Raw genomic sequence first — 22,216 nt, 5'->3', positions numbered from 1 at the left:
CATTTTGTCAAATATCCCAAGCTTTACTGCTTTCATAGAAATGATAATGAATTCCTCTGAAATTTTGTCTACTGTACAAAAAAATGTGAACTAAGTTCCAGCAATAGTACAAGTGCTTGGCTTCATTTGTGCTATGGCTAAGGGTGCTGTACCAGGTCCTAAGTATGATGGCATTCACAGCAGAATGATGGCATTCACTGCAGCCTGCACCATGCTACAGACAAGTGAACCATGGTGTTTTCAACCGTTTGACATCTTTCAGTTAGGATGGTTTCAAGCATTACTTGTCTTCGGTTGGAGACAGACATAGATAATAAAACTTTGAACAAGTGCTTTCAGAGTTGAGAACTAAGTGGCATTTTAAAATATTTTACATAAATATACTCATTATTTAATTTTATAATATACACTTTTTTCATAGTCTAAGTTGGGTTTCAGGAAGGAAAAAGATTAAAAGAGCTAAAGAGATGACCTGACAGAGTGGTTTACTAGTCCATATTTGACTTGGATTCATACTTCATATGATTGACAGTCATTGCAAGTTCTTTGGGTTTTAAGACTTAAGGCACCACAGTCCTGAGTGAACTTTAGTTCAGAATGGAGATGTTTACAAAAGTTATCTGAGTAGCTCCTGCAGAATCCCGTGCTGCTTTTCACTGAGTTGTTCTGGAATAGTATGGATTTGCAGTATAAATGGTGATGAGCTGGGTTAAGTCATACTCTTAACTACTGTACACTCTATTTATTCCATCTGGGAGCTTCATCACCCTGGCACCTGAAAGTGGATGAGGCAGCTGAATTGACTTTCCATTTCTCACATGTCTAACCATCTTCCGGCAGTATGACATGAACATTCTAGTGTTTCATCAAAATAAGATTATGCTTATCGAATAGGGACAAAAATTTTCCTCCCTCTCCAGCATTTGTAGATTATGTAGCCAGAATATCTGCACTTAAACTTTTGATATTTCCATTCAAGTCAGACTTCTAATAGTTCTTGTTTCACTATTCTGAATATTCTTTAGTCAAGATCTCTCTTCTAGAAAGAACAATATATAATTTAGTTGTATCTGTACCAGAACAATGTGCAGCAGACGTGCTTTTAAATGTGCAATTAAAAATTGCTTTGGCCTGTTTTCTTTTCCTGTTTTACATTTCATAAACTCATATGTAATTTGATGAACACTGTCATTCTTTAAATTTCTTCAGCATTACAGTTCTCTAGGGACTTGTCTCTCATTGAATATAATTTTTGCTTATTTACTTTCTTCACAAGTGCTAGTATGCCGTAGCACAAGTTTGGTCTTACATTATTATTTTCTTATTTACTTATGCTACATCCTGGTTTTCTTTGTATTGATGTTAACGCTTCCAGTTTGGTGTTAGCTCCCTGTGCTGTCTAAAAGCTGTTGATTTTTACTTCTAGTTAAGCAACAATTTTGGTAGCCTTTTCAACAGAGTAATTATTCAGCTCTTGAACACACAACTTTGCTGCCAAGTGCAAGCAACATGGTAAGGAGGTTCTGAGCCCTCAGGAAAGCTGCAGTTGAACAGTTTACTTTGCATTTCCCATGCAGCCCAGGCACACAGGCCATCTTGCAGTTCCTGCACCAACAGTATTCAACAGCAGCCCAGAAAGTACCAGCTTTGGTACCTTCTGTCTTGCTTTACCTATGTCCTGTCTTGCGCTTTCTCACTCTGGAAGTGGAAGACAGTTCATTTAAGTGCTACTCTATCAGTAGCACTGAAAATATATTTCTGTCAGCAGAAGGGTCAATTACATGAACAGCTCTTCCTTTGATGATATCTTGGAAACATGCTGCTTCTATCCTTCACCAGAGATGAATCATGAAAACAAGACTTTGTCATGAACTTGACCCTTGAAAGTGATATAAAATTTACCCACCTCTCCAGCCTCTATACCCATCTATCCAACCTCCCAGAGCCAGCAAGTACCCCTGCTTCATGCTTCCTAAGTAATCCCAGCATTACTGCCAGGCCTTGTGACACTCTGAGGTGAAAAATCAGCATGTTTTCTGACACTCATCACTTTGGGCATGGTAAGCCTTGATCCTGTCAAGTGCCTCAGGAGGAGTGAGGGGCAGCATTGTGCATTGAAATTGTCCCACCTATAACCAGGTTATAGGTTGTAATCCTCCTCATATGTTGTCATCTTGCTCTGAAACTGACTTTTGGAGTGGGAAGTCTGATGTCAGAAGTTTGGGAACTGCCTTCACAATTAACTCACCTTCATCTTAAGCCAGGTACCACTGTGGAGACAGCTGTACTCAGGGCTGATCCTGTGTTGTGGTGGCACATGTGAGGCTGAAGCATCTAATCGTGTTGGGGTTTTCTCCAAAACACAACTTGGCGTGACCTGCAGCTTTCAGACTAAATTACTGTAGTGCTCCTTTCGAGCTGTAGGTCTATTGTGAAAATACATAAGCATTATTTGCCACTGGCGTTACACTTGATGTTGTAAAAGCCAAGAAACAGATCTTTCTCCACTGAAAACCTGTAAAGTGAAAGCCATAAAAGCCTCTTCCCTTGTTTTCTTCTGAAACTGGTTGTAATGCTCTCTTCCTTGCACTCTGCCAGACTCTACAGCTTAACTAAATGTGTGTCCCTCCTCCAGTTTTCTTTCCTGTATTCCCAAGCAGGTGAGAGACTAAAAGGAAAATATCAACTGTATATCAGTGCCTAGATAAAAAGCTCCAAAATTAAGTTATGAAGCTTGCTTTTTTTAACAAAATCTTATATTGAGCCAGTATAGTTCCTTCCTCATGGCAGTTTATTGCTTCTATTCATGCAAATCAGGAATCATTCCAGTATGCTTTTGATGAAGTCCATAAAAGAGAGCATGCTCATCTCCTCCAATGTTTTGGACATTGAAACAGAGTATTTTTTTTCCAAGTAAGATATTATTCACTTAGTAGTTGAGCATTAGCTTTTGATATAAGCCATCCCTTAGACTCCTGACACTTTGCATGCTGGGCAGTCTTGTCCTTGAAGTTACTGTAGTGCACAATGATCAGAACTTAGCGCTGATGTTTTGTTAGCATTTACCAGCAGTGTCTTGGCAGAGGGTGACCTCCAGTACTGTCTCTAAACATTTTCAATTTACAGACTCAAGAATTTTTGCTGCCTTTGCCTCTCATTCTTTTGAGGAGGTCAGCCCTTTATGAATTTGCCACAAGAAAGAAGTTCAGAATACCCTATATACTTAAACAGCTTAATAGGAATATAGCCGCAATGAACGCATGACATACAATTCATTTTCATATTTATAGAAGAAATTCATGTTGTTTTAAGTGTGCCCAAGCAGCTGCTGTCATTTGGCTATGAGCAGATGTTAGACCTCCGAAAGCTTCACTGATAATTAAAATACTAACAGTTAGTGTTTTACCCCAGCTGCAGGTTCTGTTTACTGTAAATTTGATTTTAATGGTGCCTCTGTGCAGTTATTGAATAGAGGTTTGTTTTCTACTATACATGCAAAAGTGTCTACAATGAAGACAAATGGTTATTTCCCATAATTTACTCTGGAAAGATATGAATATAGCTGTAACATAGTTGAATTTATAAATGAAATACAGATATGACTATCACATTTGAAATGGTAGTTTCTGCTGTCTTCACTAACAAAAAGAACTAGGGAAACTTACTATTTGTAGTTATTCCCAAGCATTCGTCCTAAAAACTGCTGTGCTTTTTAAATGGGTTGAGATGTGCCCTCAAGCAAAGAACAGGTGCTCCTTTTTACTGAAAGGGTGCATAAATCAGAATAGATAAATACAGAGAATCATGATACTCATAGTTGATAGGTATGCCGAAGAATATAATTTCTGCCTGATCATTTAATAGCATGATGTTTTATTTTGGGTATCCCTTACAAGTGTCTGTTCTCTTTTTTTCATATATGTACATCAAACGTTAGGAAAGGCCAGCCATTTTCAGAATTGTTAATCCCAAGGGCCTGATTATGCAAACACAATGCATAATGCAAGCAACCATGTTTAGTCCCTTTGAGACTATTGAGGCTAACTATGGCAGTAAGCACTATGCTTGATAAATAAATGTTTATAAAACCAAGATCTGAATGTATATATTCCTGGAAAACAAAATCTTCTGCTGAGATAACAATGACAAAAAGGGTTTTTTCCCTTTTTTTGACAAAGCCGTTAGTGTTTGGGACTAGATCTATTTCAGAAATCCAGATCATTTTCCCTATGAGCAGAGCTTGGGGGGTTTTCCTCCTGATTTTTCTCATTTTAGTGTATTATTTTTCATATTATATTATGTGTTCTGTCTGCCTAGGAAGCAGAAATCTCTGGTTTGACCAAGCGCAACCAGAACCCCTTGAAATTGGGATTCTGATTTAGAAGTGCTAAAAATGCGCTCTCCATTTGCACTGCAGGGGATAAAACAGAAAGAGTGCATCCGAGTATCATCAATGTCAGTTGTTCCCAAACTGAGGGCCAGAGTAGTCTTTGAAGCTGGACTGCCAAGAAATGTCCAGACTGGCTATCCTCATCTCAGGCTGCTAAATTGCACTGCAAGACATAGCTGAAATACTCCAGATACATTCCTGATGCTGCTTGCCCGTGTAGGTAATTGCTGCATATGCCACAGAGAGGCTTTTGCTCACACATCAGAGTTGAGAGGAGCAGCCTGCATGGTGGCACACAGGTAAAGAGAAAAGTGGTTTGCAAGTAAACCAGTTACTCTGCAGGTTAGGCAGCTGTAAATTCTGCAGTTAACGCTGTACATGTTTGCCACAATCAGTGGGAGTTTTGGTATGTGTATTTTTTATTTGCATTCCGTCTGTAACACTGGGCTCTATAACATTCATTTTTGACCTTGAGTGCAGGAAAAGAGAAACTGAAATTTTTCCTAGAGAAGGCCTTTTCCCAAAGGTTAATTAGACACTGAAGGGAAACTAAACCAAACCAAACAAACTGCCTAAATACCCTAACTGAACTGCTTGGCTATTTAATTTGGTAGTTGTCTTTTTCTTTTGTGTCTTTTTGTGGCCATTGACATAGTTCTATGAGATGTGGAAGGTAAAAATAGCAAGCAGGAAATTTCAGACTGTTTTTCAAAAGAAAAAATATTACAAGAGTACTTTCTTTCACATTTTAGAAAGCTAAAGGACATCTCCTGCTTTTTAAGATGTCTGAAATGTTAAAATTTCATCCTTTATTTAAGTACTTCTTAGAAGACCTTGAAGTTTCCAAACATGATTGAGTGGTTAAGGACAAAACTAGAAGCTAAGGCTGTTTTGAGTTTCGACATTGAAATATGACATTACTGGATTTTTAAGTATAAAATAAACTATGAATATTATTTGGGAATTTTTTTGTTGTGGTTTTTTTTCCAGTAATCATATATTGAAAGGGAGGGAAATGAAGCCTTGTTGTATTGGTTTCTCTTGAGATTTACGTAATTTGTGTCAATGGTGGATTTTTTTTATGCCTTTTAGGGAGATGATAAAGTCTCCTATGTATTGCTTTACAAATATTTGCTGCCTTTGTGGACATAGTAGCTGTAACAGGGCCATTTTGGGTTGCTGATTTATTTCACTTGTCAGTTTGACCCATCATGTTTTCTTTCCTTCAGCAGAAGACATGAATGAGCCTTCACAACCTCTTATTTAGTAGCTTAACTAGCTGGTTTAAGAAATGCTGACCCATACATTGCTTGCACATAAAAGCCTTGCAAATGATAAAGAATAGTTTGTACTATGATCTAGGAACAGGGATCTGGAAAATGCATCTTATTATTATGGCCTCTGAAAATCAGGGAAATCCCAAATTATGCCACAATTCTTATACTGTACTTAATTAATTGAAGTAGAGGTAGATCATTACAAAAATAATTGAATGAAAACAGAGCAGAAATTTGTAACTTGGTCAAGGCATAAGTTATATTACTTTATGAATTGGAAAAGTGGACTTACTGTACCATTCAAAATATTGTATTGCTGCCATATAGACAACAACTTTTAAAATAAGAAAATCAGTAGCATGTTCAAGTGATGTTGGACATAAGGCAATTTTTAAAAATCTTTTAAATTCCTTACAGGTTGCATTTAATTGAAGGAAAAGATGTTTCTTTGCATTCACATTATTTAATATTTGTTGCATTTCGTCAGATACAAAATGTTTGTTTTTGTCAATAAATAATATACCTAATGACCAAAGTATGAAAAATTAAGTGTTGCTGAATAGGGGAATATAAATCAGGCCTCCTAGAACTTTTACAGAAAAGGAAAAATAGCTGTTTTAAGCTAGCTGTGTAAATGCAGATCATTTCCGTCGTCATAATAGATTATTTCATTTATGACTTACTGCTTTGTCCTAAAGGTGCTCCTTGTGAAGGATGTCCTCAGCCCAGCCTCACCACACACAGCCGCTTGCTGCAAGTTTTGGGGAAGGATTAGAATTCTAAAGAGGCTGCTGGCTGAGAGCAAGGTGGTGCTTTACATATAATATTAGCCCAGGCTTTCCTCACGAGCTGCGCGTTTCTTTCTGAGACAAGTCTCCTTAATGCCATCTTTATCTGCTACACGATGCATGAAATCTACTTTCTGTTTTAGAACTGCAGCTGACCCCCGACCCCACGAGTGGCGCCACAATGTGACCTTTCTATTGTCATCAGCTTTCATTCTCCTGAAAATTCTATGAATTTTTATTACAAGTTTTTTTAAACCAAGCTGAGGCTTCAACAAATTACTTGACACAGATGAGATGAAGTTGTTGAAGTAGTGTTAGATAAGTTTTACAGCCAGCATGTGTGCTGCTGAACAGTACAAAGCCAGTGTCCTACAATGTCATACACCAGTAACTGCTGAGCCTACTATTGGATAAATACATCATTTTATGGAACATTGATTGTTCTATAAACCCAATGGAGTATTATGCTCTATGATCAAACCATTTAGATTGTGTGTAGAGCACAGAAAATGCCATATTCAGGATGGTACTAAAAGTGCCATTTGTGTATTTTATGGATGTCATTACGGGGGAAACTTCTCTCTGTAGGCCCTGTTTACTGCAAAATTTTTTAGTCTGTAATGACATTTTTCATTCACAACGTATGCTTTCAAGAGAGGGGGCCCTTGTTTTATTTGTTTCATTCAAGTTTACTGCACAAATCCTGTACATTTTAATTAAATGTAAGCTTAACAAAAGAATAAGGTATTTATTCTGCAGGGAACAAATGATGACAGTAACAAAAGAATAAAACAGACACACAAAAGGAAGTCAGGTATTGAGTAAGAGAGAGGGGAAAAGGTACTAAGCCCTATTTCTAGTTTCCCAGACACACATTAAACATCAAAGCATTTCTTTTAGCCCTATTTCAGGAGTTTGTGGTCTCAGAGAATTAAAATAACCTGTGAATATGGATTTAATGTCTAAAATGTCCTGACATTTTCAAATAAAAAACTAACAGTCGCTCAGGACTCCAACTGATAAATAATGGCTCTGCTGAAATGACAGACTTCTTGGAAAGAAACCAATTCTCTGATCATTGCACCCCTAGATATGAAACACCTCCTTACAAATTGTCTGAATATGAGCTCTTGTATCATTATATTTTGTCATTTTAATGCCTATTTGTGTATCTTTTTAATTTGCAATGACATGCAATCAGCAACAAGTCCACTTCTCCCAATATTAATGTGGGCTTGTATTGCAGCTTATGTTTGCCATGTCAGCCAACACTTACCCCTTCTCTTTAACTGTTAAGAGGGAGTGAGAGGCAGGCTGAGTTTACTGGGACAACATGGTTTGTTGCTACATACAGTCCAATAATGTGACATGTTCCTTAAATACATAAAAATTCCTACAAATGTCATGTTGGATTCCAGTGCTTCATTATTAGAATAGCAGCTAAGCCTCAAAATCTGTTGTTTTCTAAATATCTTCCCTACTTGGCTTTTCACTGTTGAAACAAAAGAAAACCAGTAAAGTCTGCAACTCATATTTACCATGAAAAATCACTAAAATTGAAGTTGATGTTCCCAGTAAATTCTTGGTCATAGTCCAGTTAAAATTTAAAGTTACAGTAGATTCACATTAGTTTAAATGACACTTGAACTTCTACACAGCTCAACATTAATTCATTATAGTTGAAATGGAGGAATCTTCAGTGGGTGAATCTTTTACAATCTGATTGAGGCTGTTACATTTTATAGGAGCCATTTTTCAAAGCAGTACTGACAGCACTCGAAGTTATTAAATTGCTGAATCAAAAGATGGACCTGCAATCGCATTTATGAACTGTGATGGAATAGCTGGGGTTGCACTGAGCTGAGGTTAAGATGTTGGTGTAGTTAAGCTTCATCACACCCCTTAGTGACAGCAGTATTTACCCATGTAGTTTACTTTAATGGTCAGGAAGTGGCTTAACTCACCTCTGGATTCAAATAGATTAAGTAAGCAGTCAGAATGGCATAATTATCAGTGCTGCGAGGGATTCACCGGATAGCTCTTCACCCAGGAGACTTCCCATTCAATTGCACAGTAAAGACTGGAGTTGCATAGATTCACAGGCATGGCATTTATTTCAGGAGATGAAAACAGGGTGAATTTCCTTTTTCTTTCCCTTCCCCAGACCAGAGCTTCTCCTCAATACACTGATGCTGGGTCCTGCATGTAAATTATTATGATCTTTGGAGAAAGATGTCATGATTTTAGTGTATGTGCATGTGAAAATTATCACTGTAGAGTTATTTTGATTTTGAAATCCAGTGGAAAATGTGTGATTTGTAGAGTTATTTTGATTTTGTGCCACATCATTGCCAGGCTCCTCTTTTATCTTGTCAACAAAGCAAGATTCCTGAGAGAATTAATTACTTATACTCTATTACAAAATGTGGAGGATAATTGTCATTTTATGTTGATTTCCCCTTCCTGCCTTTCTGTTCTTTTGGGGGTCATGTGAATGTCAGTGCCTACAAGAGAGCACAGGAAAAGTGGGAATAAGAACCAATTGTATACCACAGTAAGCTTACTTCTTGCTTATACCTGACAAAGTGTACTTCAATTGTATGGACCAGTTTTTTATGCAGCATCACCTATAAACACTCTAATGGTTAAAATTGTTAATTTTATGTTCCAAAGAAAAGAAAAAACCTGCCTTGCAAACTAGGAATAAGGAAGTTGTATGGCATCAGTTTAGACTTGTGAAGGTGATTTGCAGCCTTTCAGCTTGACAAAATTACTTCTTTGTGCTTCACAGTACAGTTCTCTAGCAGAAGCTCTGTAATTGAAAAAAGGATGGATGGATGGATGGATGGATGGATGGATGGATGGATAGATAGATAGATAGATAGATAGATAGATAGATAGATAGATAGATAGCAGTGTAAGGCCTCGGTCTTTTAATTATCGATGTTATTTTGGAATTTTAACTTGATATGCACCTTAACATAGCAAGTTACTAGAGTCTGCAAGGCGCCAAGTATTCAGTCTTGGAGTAAATCAGCTTCTACATGTGAACTTTAAGCAAATGAGTCTGTTTCTTAGAGCCCATTTTAATTCTCTGTGGGATCAGGGTCTGACAGCTCTATGCTTTGAAATGAAAGAGCCCCCTTAGACCAGCTTTAGTATAATTTTCTTGGTCTCTTGAGTTCAATGAAGCACATTGTTCACTAGAACTGGCTTGGAAAGTACAGTGCTAGCCTGAAATTTCACTTTAAGTGTTGCTTTTTTTTCTTGCCTCTTTTTATGCCAAGCAAGCCATGGCAAATGTATTTGTATTAGTGGTAAGAAGCTACACCTGTTATTCCAGAGATGTGATTTCAGTTTGTGTAGGTGAATTTAAACTGGAGTGTGGATATGGGCAGTTTCAGCAGCATGGACTTAATCAGCCTTCCCAAGGCCCATCTGCCATTAGACCCTCACCTTGCTTGCAACGTCCAGCGCCCACTCTTCTCTCTGTGTGCACGGGTTGTGTCCCACAGCTTGCTCCCAGCACATGGAGGAGCTTCCTGAGTGCTTCTGGAGGGCACTGCCGTGGGGAGACAGGGAGGGATAAAGCTGTCCCTCTGTGGACATCCACAAAGCTGGCCACAAGGTCCTCTCCTTTATGTCTTCCCACAAATATGTAGGCCATGCTTGGAGAGTGATGGCCTTGAGTTTGTACAGCCTTGGGCTCCATTTGCCTTGCTGAAGCTTTATTGTTAATGGTGGGAATTGAGAAGGAAACCTTCAATGACTCAAAACCAAACTGGGTGGCATAGCAAGCAGCTGGAATATGGAGGTTACAGGTATTATAGTTTGTTAATTGATTTAGTGCAGAAATAATTAAGATATGTAATTGGGGCTTCTCTGGGTTAGATTTTATATCCTACTTAGGGTAAGAAAACTACCAAGTGTTTTCACCAGGTAACTGAGTGAGTGACTGTGTCAGTCACATGAGCCAGAGAAGATGCTGGATGGAAAAGGAAGGGGGAGACAATGGCATCAAAATGACAGCATGGCAATGACTTCACAATCAATAGCAGGGTATTAAGAAAATCAGCCACAGTTTCTCACATCAAGTTATGTTTAATGTAATATACAATCCAAAAATACATTACTGAAATACCGAAGTATCACCAATAGGTTCTTCTGTAAAAGTTGTGGCTTTTAACTGTATACTGTATTTATCTGGGCTTTTTTTAATATGGAATATTTTTGAAAACGCATTTAAATTGTTAATAAGCTGCAGCATTGTTACACTCAGCAATTATTCCAACCTGTAAATATGTTATTTGGAAAACATGCAAATTGGTTTTGTTCATTTGCTCATTTTATCTGTGTTTTCTGTCAATGAAATCTAAAAATTGTCAGGGAATTTTTTTCCATTGAAGCTACAATTTGTTAAAGTAATGAACTGATACTTGCCATGATACCATGTTAACAGCATATTTTGTCTTGCAGGCATTGTGTCCAAGTCCTATGAGTGCCGACTAAAGGGGCAAGGGGCAACCTTTGTGGAAACCACGAGCCCTTTTACCGCGGCAGCGCTGGGAGAGGTTTCTCCAGTGAAGGAGAAGACCTTTCAGGGCAGCAGGAGACAGCCCCAATCCCCTGAGGAAGTTCAGCAGTTCATTATTATTCAAGGATATGACGGTGACTTTGCCATCGACGCTTCAGTGGAAGAGACGGCCGCGGCCACCCTGCAGACCCTGGCGATGGCGGGGCAGATGGCCAGGGTGGTGCACATCACGGAGGACGGGCAAGTCATAGCCACAAACCAGAACGGCTCCCACGTGAGCAGTGTGGTTCCTGAGCAGATCCTGACGGAGCAGTTGGCAGATGGTGCCACACAGGTGGTGGTGGTTGAAGGAGCGGGAGCTGACATGGAGGAGGCCGTTCAAATCGACGCGGTTCCTGACTCCAGCAGCACAGTGCTGCAGCAGATAATGCGACAGGAAGTTTTAGATGCTTCTGAGGCTACAGTCCATCCTCCAGAGTCCTCCTCAGCATTAGATGCTCTTCTTTGTGCCGTGACTGAGCTGGGTGAAGCGGAAAACAAATCCGAACTCCTTGACAGATGCAGGTCTGGTCACAAAGACTTCTTGCAAATGCCGAACCCAGAGATGCCCAGCATTCCCAGCGATGCAGAGGGACAAGAAATACAAATGTTTCACGAAGTTCAGGAGACTCAGGAAGATACCAAACCCATGGAAGTAGTGACACGGGTCATGCACCCATCAGCTATAATTGCATCTCAGGAGAGAGCTCAGGCTGCCTTCAAGAACGTGGTGCAAGGAGTGTTGCAGTTTGCTGTGTGTGACACAGCTGCGGCCGACCAGCTCATGAAAGAAGGTGTCACCCAGGTCATTGTAAATGAGGAGGGGACTGTGCATATGGTAGCTGGAGAAGGTTCGCAGATAATAATGCAGGAAGCTGGTAGCCACACGCTCAGCATGCAGAGTGAACACATGGATTTAGTGGAGTCGGATGGGCAAATATCCCAGATCATTGTCAGTGAAGAATTAGCTCAAGCCATGGCTCAGGGTTCTGATGGTGACTTCTCTGAAGGTGCAACACATTACATTGTCACAGAATTGCCACCAGACATGCAGGATGAGCCTGGTGTGTACTCACACGCTGTGATAGAGACAACTGGGTCCCAAGACATTCTGCAGACTGGTACTGCTATAAAAGCAGAAGCTGTAGCCCCTGATAGAGCAAGAGAACAGTTAACAAGCATGGTCATTTATACAGAGGGTGGCTCACAAGTAATTCAGGGCCAGAGAGATTATAACAAAGTACAGGAAGCATGAAGAGCTTCACTCATAGGCTGGGTGCAGAGCAGAGCTGGATATTACCAGAATCATGGAGGCACAGTATTCCTGGAGTGCTTTCTGTGAAGCCTTCTCAGTAGAACTTCCTTCAAACCAGGTAACAAATACATGTCCTGATAATAGGAGGAGTTCACTGAAGAGGATAATACAGTTTTGTTACAATAGCTCCAAGAACTATTATATGTGATTATTATACAACAAGCATACTAGGGTACAAAACAGGATAAAAAGCCTCCCGCCCAAAGTAGAAATTGTTCTGTTCAGTGCTTTCTTTGTTGATGTTTTTGTCTTAATGTTGTTTTATCTCAGGGTAATTCCCTGCCTTCTGTCATTTTTGTGTAACATAATCACAGGATTAAAATAATTGCACTTATATGTACATTTTCTGAACAGATAAATATGCAAAAAAATACAAAACCCACAATAACAAGGTGAACAGGTAAGCATACATATGATATTGGGTGCCCGTCTTCATTTTAAAGTAGAACAGATGACATTTTGCTTTCCAAACTCTTTAAAACATGCTTGGCTAAAAATATGTCATCAAAATACGGATTTTTTTTTTGCATCTAAAATTAAAGTTTTCATAGTACTTTACTCTTTCATGGTAACACATTAGCCTTTCCCTAAAGATGAGCTCAAAAAAGCTACACTTCAGAAAATCCTTGATTATACATATTTGGGAAGAAGAACTTGATGCCTGTAACTTCCACTTAATTTTAGATGAGAGTCCTACATAAGAAATGTGCATTTTTTGAAAAAAATATTGTCACTGTCAGTGTTTTGCTTTTCTTATAACTAGTGCTTCATATAAATACCATTTTGCAGTTCATTTTGTGAGCTACGTCTCAAATGTTAGGAGGATTTTTAAAGAAAATTCTGACATTGACATTAACAAGTAGGGGGAAAAAAAAGGTGACCTTGTATTTCTTGCTTAGTCCAGAATGTCAGTTATTTACTTGTGGATATACTGCAATTGTTCAATGCAAGTTCATGTTGAAAATATTTGTTTCATGATAAAACTGCTTCTGTTTCTTTAGAAAAATTGTAAAATATAAACTGGCAAGGTTTGGGGATTTTTTTTGTCTTTCAAATAAAATGTTAGCATTAAAATGAAGCATCATGATTTTTAATATTAAACAATAAACAGAACTGGCATTCAGCAGGAGCAAACGAATGCTATCTGTTATGTCTGTGCATTTTCTCTTTTCTCTTTTCCTTTCTCTAGCTTGCTAGATAGATAAAGATAAAAGAATCTAATTTCTGAAGTGTGCCTCATGCATGCTTAATATAATTGTGTAAGTGTTTAGGGTATAAGCCATGCTGACTCTAGAGATAACTGGGTTTCCTATCATGTTTAATATCTTAAAATTATCAACTGTAAGAAAGTTGGGGTGGGGTAAAACAATAGTTCCTTCCTGAAGCAACTGCTTAAAAATGTATTTTTTAATAGGGCTGCTGAGAAAAGGTGCTTCATTCTGGGGCTATAAGATCCTGCTGCCTCTTCATCTCTTATTATTATTATTTTTCAAATTTTGTTATTTTCCAAGAGTTGAGGTTGTGTCTTTGTCAAACCCCCAAAAAAGTAATTTTCAAGTTAGACATCAAGATTCATAATTAGGCGAGTTTGACTTGCTCATCTTTCTTAAAAGTGACAGGCTGTTCACTTACTCTTAAATACTGTCTTCAGCAAACAGTGACAGGATCAACTCCCGTTTGTTATCAGGAAAAAGGTGACCTTTACAAAATGATGGCCCTCTGCAAGACTCTCACAGATGTTCAAAAAACTGAATGTTTTTCAGTGGAAATATTTCTTCTTGATCATTTCTCCTGTTAACTGTAGCCCTGTGGTCTTGCAGCTTGGATGCTAATTCCTCGCTGTGCTTAGTCCTGTATGGCTAACCTTTCTGCTGCAGTACAGGGTGTTGACACTGACATGCTGCAGTTTACCATTTGTGATTTATTTAGGATAAATATGTCTCAGGTGGCATTTAATCCTTCATAAAACCAGTGTAGCCTGCAGTGTCAAACCAGCAATCACATTGTATGCACAATGAAAAGAGCAGACCTTTGCATAAAAAAAAAAGCCCCAGTGGTAGATGTTCCTGTGCTTGGGAGCACTGGAAAGGATTCTCTAAGCTACCATGTGCTGTAATTACCTGGGAGCTCAGGTTAACAATACTTTTCTCTGAGTGCAGTCTGATCAAGAGAGGTAAATTTTCCTAGGGCTTTTTTTTTTTTCTTCTTCTTTCTAATGTGCACTTTAAAGTTAACTTATTAGTGCCCTACAAATGTAACATTAGAAATCAAGGATGACATTCGTTCCTGTGCTGTCATCCTGCTTAAGGACTCCATGGACTGTCTCAACCCCATGCTAAAATGCTCTCTGCCACACACTGACAGCTGAGGCTAAGGCAGGTGTCTTCCAGCACCTAGGAAACATCTCTGGCATTTGTCTCCCTCCTGTGCCGGAGCTCCTGGCATTGCCCCAGACCATAACCTGGGAGGAGATAAGCATATTGTTCTATGGATCTTCCAAGCATTCCCATGCCTTCTGCCTTGGAGAGCAGGGAAGATTAGGCAGCAGAGGGAGGCACTTAGAGTAGAGCAGCACCTGAAAAAGCCCTGACCCTTCAAGGGCCATGCATGGAGCTGGTGAGGCACCTGTGGCACGTCTGGGAGCCAGCTCAGGAGCTGCTGGGACCCTCTGCCAGAGGCAGCCTCCAGCGTGGGAGCATCACATCAACTTGTGTGGTGGATTTAGGAAAGTGCCCAGCCCAGGCTGCCATTCACTATGAGTGTGTTTTGCTGTTTGGTTTGAATACCTTCAGGTGCCTGTCTCCAGAGAATTCAAGGGCTGTGCTCTAATGGAAGTGATTGTTGAGGGGGCAGTATTCCCATGTTAGTCCGTTGCTTCCTGGTGTTCTGACTGCCAGAGACATTGGCCTAATTTTCTCTTTGTTATCCATTCTGAATAAGCATTACTGAAGTTGGATTGTACTGTGACAATGCCAAACAGGTAAAAATGTAAGTATTTAAGAACCATGGAACTAGTATGGAGGGGGAAAATAGATAAATAATAAATAAAACAAAAAGCAGACTAAAAAGAAACCAAAAAATGCAACTAAGCCAAAAAAACTCCACCAAAAGTGAACCAAAAATTTTAAGTGAAGATGGAGAAAGATATTTCCAGCAAGCAGTTTCACCCTCCTTTTCTTAAGAATCAGATACACACTTCCTAAGGCAGTGTATCAGGCTCCATCTTTGGGGAAAAACGGGAGATAAGACATAGCTGGAAACAATATTTAGAGAAATATTTCCTATAACAAAAACAAAGGAAAAGAACCCAAAACCCAGCATCACCTAAAGGGCCCACAGCAACATGCCGTTCTGCCTGACTCGCAGCTGCACTCCTCTGTGGAATGAGATGAGCCAGGGAGTTGATGTGCTGTGCTCATGCACATGTGGATTGTGCATAGTCCTGCAAGCACTGCTGTCGTTTACAAATGCTGCTTTAATACCAGGAGTGTTAGCTCTGAGTCCCAAAAGAAATACATTTGTGATTTTCGTGACCAGTGGATTCAGCTCATGCAAAAGCTTGTAGGAATCTGTTTTAAAAGTTCCTGCGCCTTGGGCTTGCCCTGAGCTGGACCTGGGCTTGAAATACAGGTGAGTCCCCTTCAGAAAATCCCAGGGATTGAGAGATGGGGCTGGAGCTGTACAAGGTAGGCAGAGGCCCCATAAAGCAACCTCTGGGGCTTTTCTCCAACTTTCCCTACTCAGTAGGCTTCCTGAGCACAAAAGCTGTAAACAGAATAAAGAGGGAAGGGTGAAGATTGAAATTTGAAGCTAAGTTAGTTCAAGTGAGGGGATTAAGTAACAGAAAAAAAAAAGTCATTCATTTGGCAAAACAGAGAAGAGCTGTGAAATTTCACTTATTTTACTGAGCAATATTAGCCCATAATTTAAGATAGTGTGTGGCTCACTCAAACAGGCTACCCCCGTTCTATCTTGTTGAAGAATACAATTCGTTTTCTGCTCCTCTAGGGTGATATCATTTTATATGAAGAAAAAAGTTAGCTCAGATGGCAGTTATATGTTTCGGAAGCACCTTCTAATCAGGGATTGGTGATTCATTATTAGCTTCAGCAGGCGATCCATCTGACATGTAAGGGGAAAAAATTAGCAGCTGTCACTGCATGATGAGTTAATTTCCTGATAGGCCTGACACTGAAAAGCCATTTGGAGACATGGAGATGGCTGATGAGAAAACCTGGTGCTGGTTTATAATTGGAGAGAAAGAAAGGGCAGAGAGACAGAGGGAGATGGGGGAGGGACCGAGGCTGCTCTACAAGTGGGGATGGATGTTTGTGTATTTACTAAATAGACTGCTCCACAATAACCTGCATCTCTGTGCACACACACCTGGGCGGGTAAGCGATAGGGACCAGGGCCTTTCATTTTCCTTCTGCCTGGTGTCATTATTTCCAGTCGTTGGTAATTAGTACTGCAGACGGTTTTCTGCTCGCTCCAGCCCGGGTGTACAAGCACGCGATTGGGTTATCTGGCGGTGACATTGAAACCTGACATTTTAGAGGAAAGGGGAGAAAATGACGCTACTCCTTTAATGGTTCTCGCTGCAATTTGCTTAATTGCAGCTTGAGATTTCAATCAATCATATAAAAATAAACTTATCTGAAACAAATATTGCTAAAACTTCCAAGAGCACGATTGTGAATGATGAGTGTTCGAAGAAGCCTCTTGTAGAGCATGAGGAAATATGCTCTTCAAAAGATGTAAGCACATGGCTCTCTGTTTACCCTTTTTAAGAATGATAAATAAAACTATGGGGAAAATAGGTGTTCAAGACCAAATGCAGTCCACTGTGGAATCTGCCTTGTGTGTGTAATTGGGACAGCAGTGCAGGGCCCTTCATATGTATTAAAGAAAGCTGATAAGGAAGCCCTTGACTTGGGACTAATTCCTTCAGTGGTTGTGTGTGTCAGGTACTGCTTTAAAGGAATTTTTTTTTTTTTTTTGCTCTTTAGGTAAGTTATCTAATATGCTCAGCAAAGCTTTTCTTTTAACTAGGGGAAGAATAAAACAAAAAAGAGCACAATGAATATTTAAAGGCTTTGTGGTTTTTTGTTCTTTTTTAACTGGTAGAATATAATGGGATTTTTCCCCAACATCAGAAGATAATTTTTGACCAGGAAGAGGACAAGCCAGTAACTCCACTTGTACAAAACCAGTTTTGACTTTTTCTATTAGAATGTTCTTAAATGATGGCCAAGGATTTGGGAGCAGTGATGGAGAAGCAAAGATCCACAACAGACTGGTAGATCCAGCACATATTGTGCAATTGAAATTGATGTGTGTGTATACACAAACCAGGATTATGTCCTGCAATATAACAGGACACCTGACCTTGTTTAAAACACATTCTTGTCTTCTGGCAGCAGCACATTTGTCAAGGCTACTTTGAACAACCAGTTGTACTGCGCAGTCCTGCCCCAGAGGTCAGTGCTAACTGAGAGCCATCGGGTTCTGGGAATTTCTGATGAATAAGAATAGCAATCCCCCGGGCAGCAATAGATTAATTCTGGGGTGGCTTTTCTTCCATATTCCCCAAACCTCTGATCACTCTTACTGCTTGGAATCCTCCTTTCTTGCTGCTTGGAGTCCTCTTTACTTACTGCAGCTTTTGCATGTCTTGATTCAGCTTCTCAGAGATTCCCATTGCCAGTTTGTCGTGTTTGGGAGTGAACCATGTGGTTGTGCAGGGAGCAGAAGAATGGGTGATTAGTTAGTTGCCTCTGCTGGGATGCATCCCTTGGAACGTAAGTATCCGTGAGCTTCAGGATCCATGCAATGCTCAAGAGGCAGATTTTGAAAGTAATCCATCTCCTTGGGAGGTCTGGTTGGATAACTTGTGTGTCACGAGGGGACATCTGGTCAGACAAAGGAGAAAAGAAGGTATAGCAAAGGCAAGGGATGGAGTCAGAACCTTTGATTCTTGATCTGCTAGGAACCAAGCCTGTTAAGGAGCTTTGAGAGCAGAAATATAACTGAGTTATCAGGGACCAAAAGCCATGACTGTTCACACATAACAAAGCCACACACCAGAGCTGAAAGACAAGGAGCAGATATAATAGAAGGCAAAACCAAATGTTTTGCACCTACTCAGATGTCCAGCACCTACTCAGAACACAAATACAACTCCCTTCCCCTCTGTTCTCTCTCTCTTCCCCACCAATGCCCAGGGCAGACACAGGCAGCTTGGTGCCCACATTGCACTGAGCCTGTGGTGCCGTGCAGGACACAGTGTCAGGTTTGGAGTTCTGGCCATCACAAGTGCTGTAAGCACTCCAGGTCTGGGATGGTCTTCCAACACCTCCAGATTCCCAGGAGGAGAGACACCCACAGAGAAGACATGTCTCATCCAGGTATAGAAAGTCACCAGGGGAAGGAAAGGACTTGTTTCTGTGGCAAATAAAGTCCTTGCTAGCAGATGTCTTACTCTGAGAGAGCTTCAGGACTTTCCCCCAAACCCTGCTAAGCTTCTTCTATCTGCCAATGTGTTCCTCTGTCGCTGGGTGCGTAAAACAGGCTTGTGTTTTCTGCTCAGCAGATGGTGGTGATTGCTGGTGTTTGGTAGCTGTGAAATCCAGATGTCCAGCTCCAGGAGGATTTTTCTCTTGCTAGGGACATCTGGCCATCCTCTCAGCCTTACTCTTTCTTCTCCTCATTTTTGCTTGGAGTCTGTAAGCTTTGCCCATGTATTTGCAGAGCAGATAATTCAGCTAATCTATTCATGTGCCTTATTCAAGTTTAAGAAGGAAAGAGCAGAAGGAAGCCTGGGGTTGGTTGTGTTTGTACCTGAGAACCCAGATAGGGACACGTGTGTCCCAAGCCCACTGCCTGCTCCTGCCAGGGCAGCAGAGAGACTGATGCTGCTGTGGCACATTGAACAGACATAATGGCACTGTTGGCTGGCAGCAGCTTGGTGGGGATGGCAGGGGAAGGGAAACCTAGAGGGATGCATCCAGGCACCAGGATGGCTGTCTTGCTTTGGCTCAGAGCAGCTAGGCACCGTGTGGGGCGTTTCTGCTCAGACTCCTGCCTTAGATCCATCTGCAAGCTATGATGATAAAATCCAGGGACAGCAGGTAGTGCAGATATTTAAAGCAAATGGAAGCAGAAATTTCCAGGAGCATTTCTGTTTAGTACCTTGGATCCACAAGAGAAATGCTGAGTTACTTGTGAGAGTCTTTAGATACCCTGACTTCTTTTTGTCATTATTTTCCTCAATTCCACGAGTGAATTTCTTGTTCCTGCAGGTAAAGGGCTGGCTCTGACAGGAACAGAATAGCTGCACACCTGGTCATCCTGCCAGTGGACCACTCTGCTACAGAAAGTGTATTGCTGGGCTGTGATATGATCTGTGTGAGATCAATGATGTGGACAAACACTGGCTGCCAAGGAGCAGGAGACAACTCTCAGGCACCATGTCTGTTGGAGTGAGCAAGGGAAGTTAATAAACGCTCTTGCTCTTGTAGCCTGTTGGCATCTAACTCCAAAATTTGATAGACTAAGTGCAAATGTGACAGAAACTCTTACCAGTCTTCTCTTCTACCCTGGATGTCAAGTTTGTCCTCCAGTCCCCATTTGCTGTGCCTTCTACTGGAGACCTAAAATGACTCTACTGCAGTAGTGACCCCTCAAAGCCCTGCAAAGAATCAGGGATCCCTTTCTTCTCCTCTATTCTTCTAAGGTGGTTCATGACTCAGCTCCTGCTCCCTCACTGAGCACTGAGCAGCAGGAGTGATGCTCCTGTCCCAGCAGCCCATCCATGCTCCACCTGCAGCATGGGAGTGACTGCACCCCAGCAGTGCAGGGGATGAGCTCTGCCTTGCAAGGGTGCAGGGGCTCACTTAACACAGCTCTTCAGTCATTTGTCTCAGTGGTTCAGTGGGTGGCCCTGTGCCTGGTTTATTGCGTGCTGTTGCAAGCCTGCTTCAGAGGCAGGATGAGTCATTTTCTATGGTCATTTCTTCTGGTACTTGTCACTCTGGTGTCTGTGTGCCTCCCAAGCCATCACAGCTTTGTCCTCCTTTAGCCCCACTAAGGTATGAGGAAACATTTCTCTTCTTTCACAGATGGAGAGCTACAGAGTACAGAGAAAGATCTCCAAACATTTGTGGGGCCTCATTTGAGCTAACACAGACATTCACTTTCTAAGGCTTAGGTAAATAGGGAGATCTCCCTGGTATGTCACCTTGCTAGTGGAAGGTGCCCTTCTAGTGGAAGGTATCCCTGCCTGTGCTGGGGGGTTGGAAATATTTGATGTTCAAAGTCCCTTCCAACCCAGATATTATCCTCTGATTCCAATGGCGTTTGGTGTGGCCTGCTGTGAGTATGTTCAGTGTACCCACAAAGCAGACACCAGGGGCTGATGTGGGCACTGGAAATGAAGAAGCATTTATTTGTTTTCACTGCTGCACCACATCTCTTCTCCTTGGCCCCTGGCTGCTCCTGTTGGCTTTGGGGGTTCCTGCTGGAGACACCTAATGGAAAATTTCCCTTTCTGCACAGGAAGCCTGCAGGGCTATTACACGTACAGGCAACAATAGTGCATGGGGTTTTCTATGCTGTACGAGCTGGCACAGAGGGGAGAGCCAGGCTTTGAGTGCTCCTACAAGGAGATCCTTAATTCACCTGCCAGCCATGGTTACTCCCCTAACACCCTCACCCAGCCATGCAGCAGGGAGCTGCCCCACTGGGCAAGTGGCAGCTCACAGGGCCTGTTTTGCCTGCACTCCCACAGAGATGAGCACAGGTCCCTGCAGGAATAGCTGGTGATGAGGAGTCATCTGCTTGCACAGAGCTCTGGGTGTTAATTCAGCGTGAAACCCCCAGTTCTGCTGTGCCAGACAAGGCACGTGTGGGAGATCTGGTTTCTTCATCCAAGCAGCTTTCTCAGAAAGCCCCTTTGATAATCAGGCTGAAAGATTGCTGAAGTGAAAATTAAACCACTCTAAATGCTGTTATGGAAACATACCCATCACAAGCAAGAGCTGGATTTCTGTAGTTGCCACACAATAAACAGATGAGGCTCAGCTCTGATGTCAGACCAGCTTTACCTTGTGCATGTCCTCCAACGTCTGGTTTTCCAGTTATGAACTGCAGTAATTGTGATCAATCAGCCTTTATGCTCACTACCCACAGGCTGTTTATTAATGAATCTGCATCCCATCTTCATTTTTTCACAATCTCATCAAATCTGTTCCAGATCCTGTTTACATCAAATTTTGTCTGCAGCACACTTCTGTAATATCCAATTTGGAATTCCTGATTCTGCACCAGTTCCTCAGACCAGGTCCTCTGTGTACCAAAGAACAACATGTTCCTGAAATAAAAGCAAAATGAAAACATGAGAGCTTTCAACAAAGTGCAAAGAAAAAAACATTGATTTCTAAGTGATACCATCCTTTCAGGGTATAGACAGACAATTTTTTCAAAATCCTTTCTGTATGTCTGTGTCTGTATGTGTGTGTATGTTTAAAGAACTGCTTTCCTGTAGATGCTTTAAAAAACATCAGGTACTTTTCTCCTTAGCAGTATACATTTTCTGTTTGGGCACATGGGTTTTATGAATATTTGGCTTGACTTGCTAAAGACATCAATTTGACGTGTTGCCATGTGTTATAAATGCCTCAGATCAGATGCAGAATAGCAAGAAAAAGCTTTAGAATAAAAGTTTATTAAAAACACATACATAAAGTCTATTCTAAACAGAAAAAAAAAAAAGAAAAAAACCAAACAAGAAAAAAACAACGAATGTTCCCCTGTTGCATCAATGCCAGAACATTATGTTTGCAAATAAGAATTTAGCACTACAAAGACAATGCC

At 40.9% G+C, this 22,216-nt stretch overlaps 1 protein-coding gene across 1 annotated transcript in view; it reads left to right on the top strand.

Moving 5' to 3' along the window:
• ZNF407 (zinc finger protein 407) overlaps positions 1 to 13,417 on the top strand; it is a 336,446-nt gene extending 323,029 nt beyond the window's left edge. Inside the window, exon 9 of the mRNA XM_074547690.1 lies at positions 10,932 to 13,417. Coding sequence (XP_074403791.1) covers positions 10,932 to 12,283 — 1,352 coding nt within the window. The 3' untranslated portion in view covers positions 12,284 to 13,417. The remainder of the gene's footprint in view (positions 1 to 10,931) is intronic.
• The last annotated feature ends 8,799 nt before the right edge of the window (positions 13,418 to 22,216 follow it).

Source organism: Zonotrichia albicollis, chromosome 1, assembly GCF_047830755.1.
Source record: "Zonotrichia albicollis isolate bZonAlb1 chromosome 1, bZonAlb1.hap1, whole genome shotgun sequence".
In the NCBI taxonomy this organism is placed as follows: domain Eukaryota; kingdom Metazoa; phylum Chordata; class Aves; order Passeriformes; family Passerellidae; genus Zonotrichia; species Zonotrichia albicollis.
Note: the sequence above shows the minus strand (reverse complement) of the source record. Positions and strands in the feature narration are given on the sequence as shown.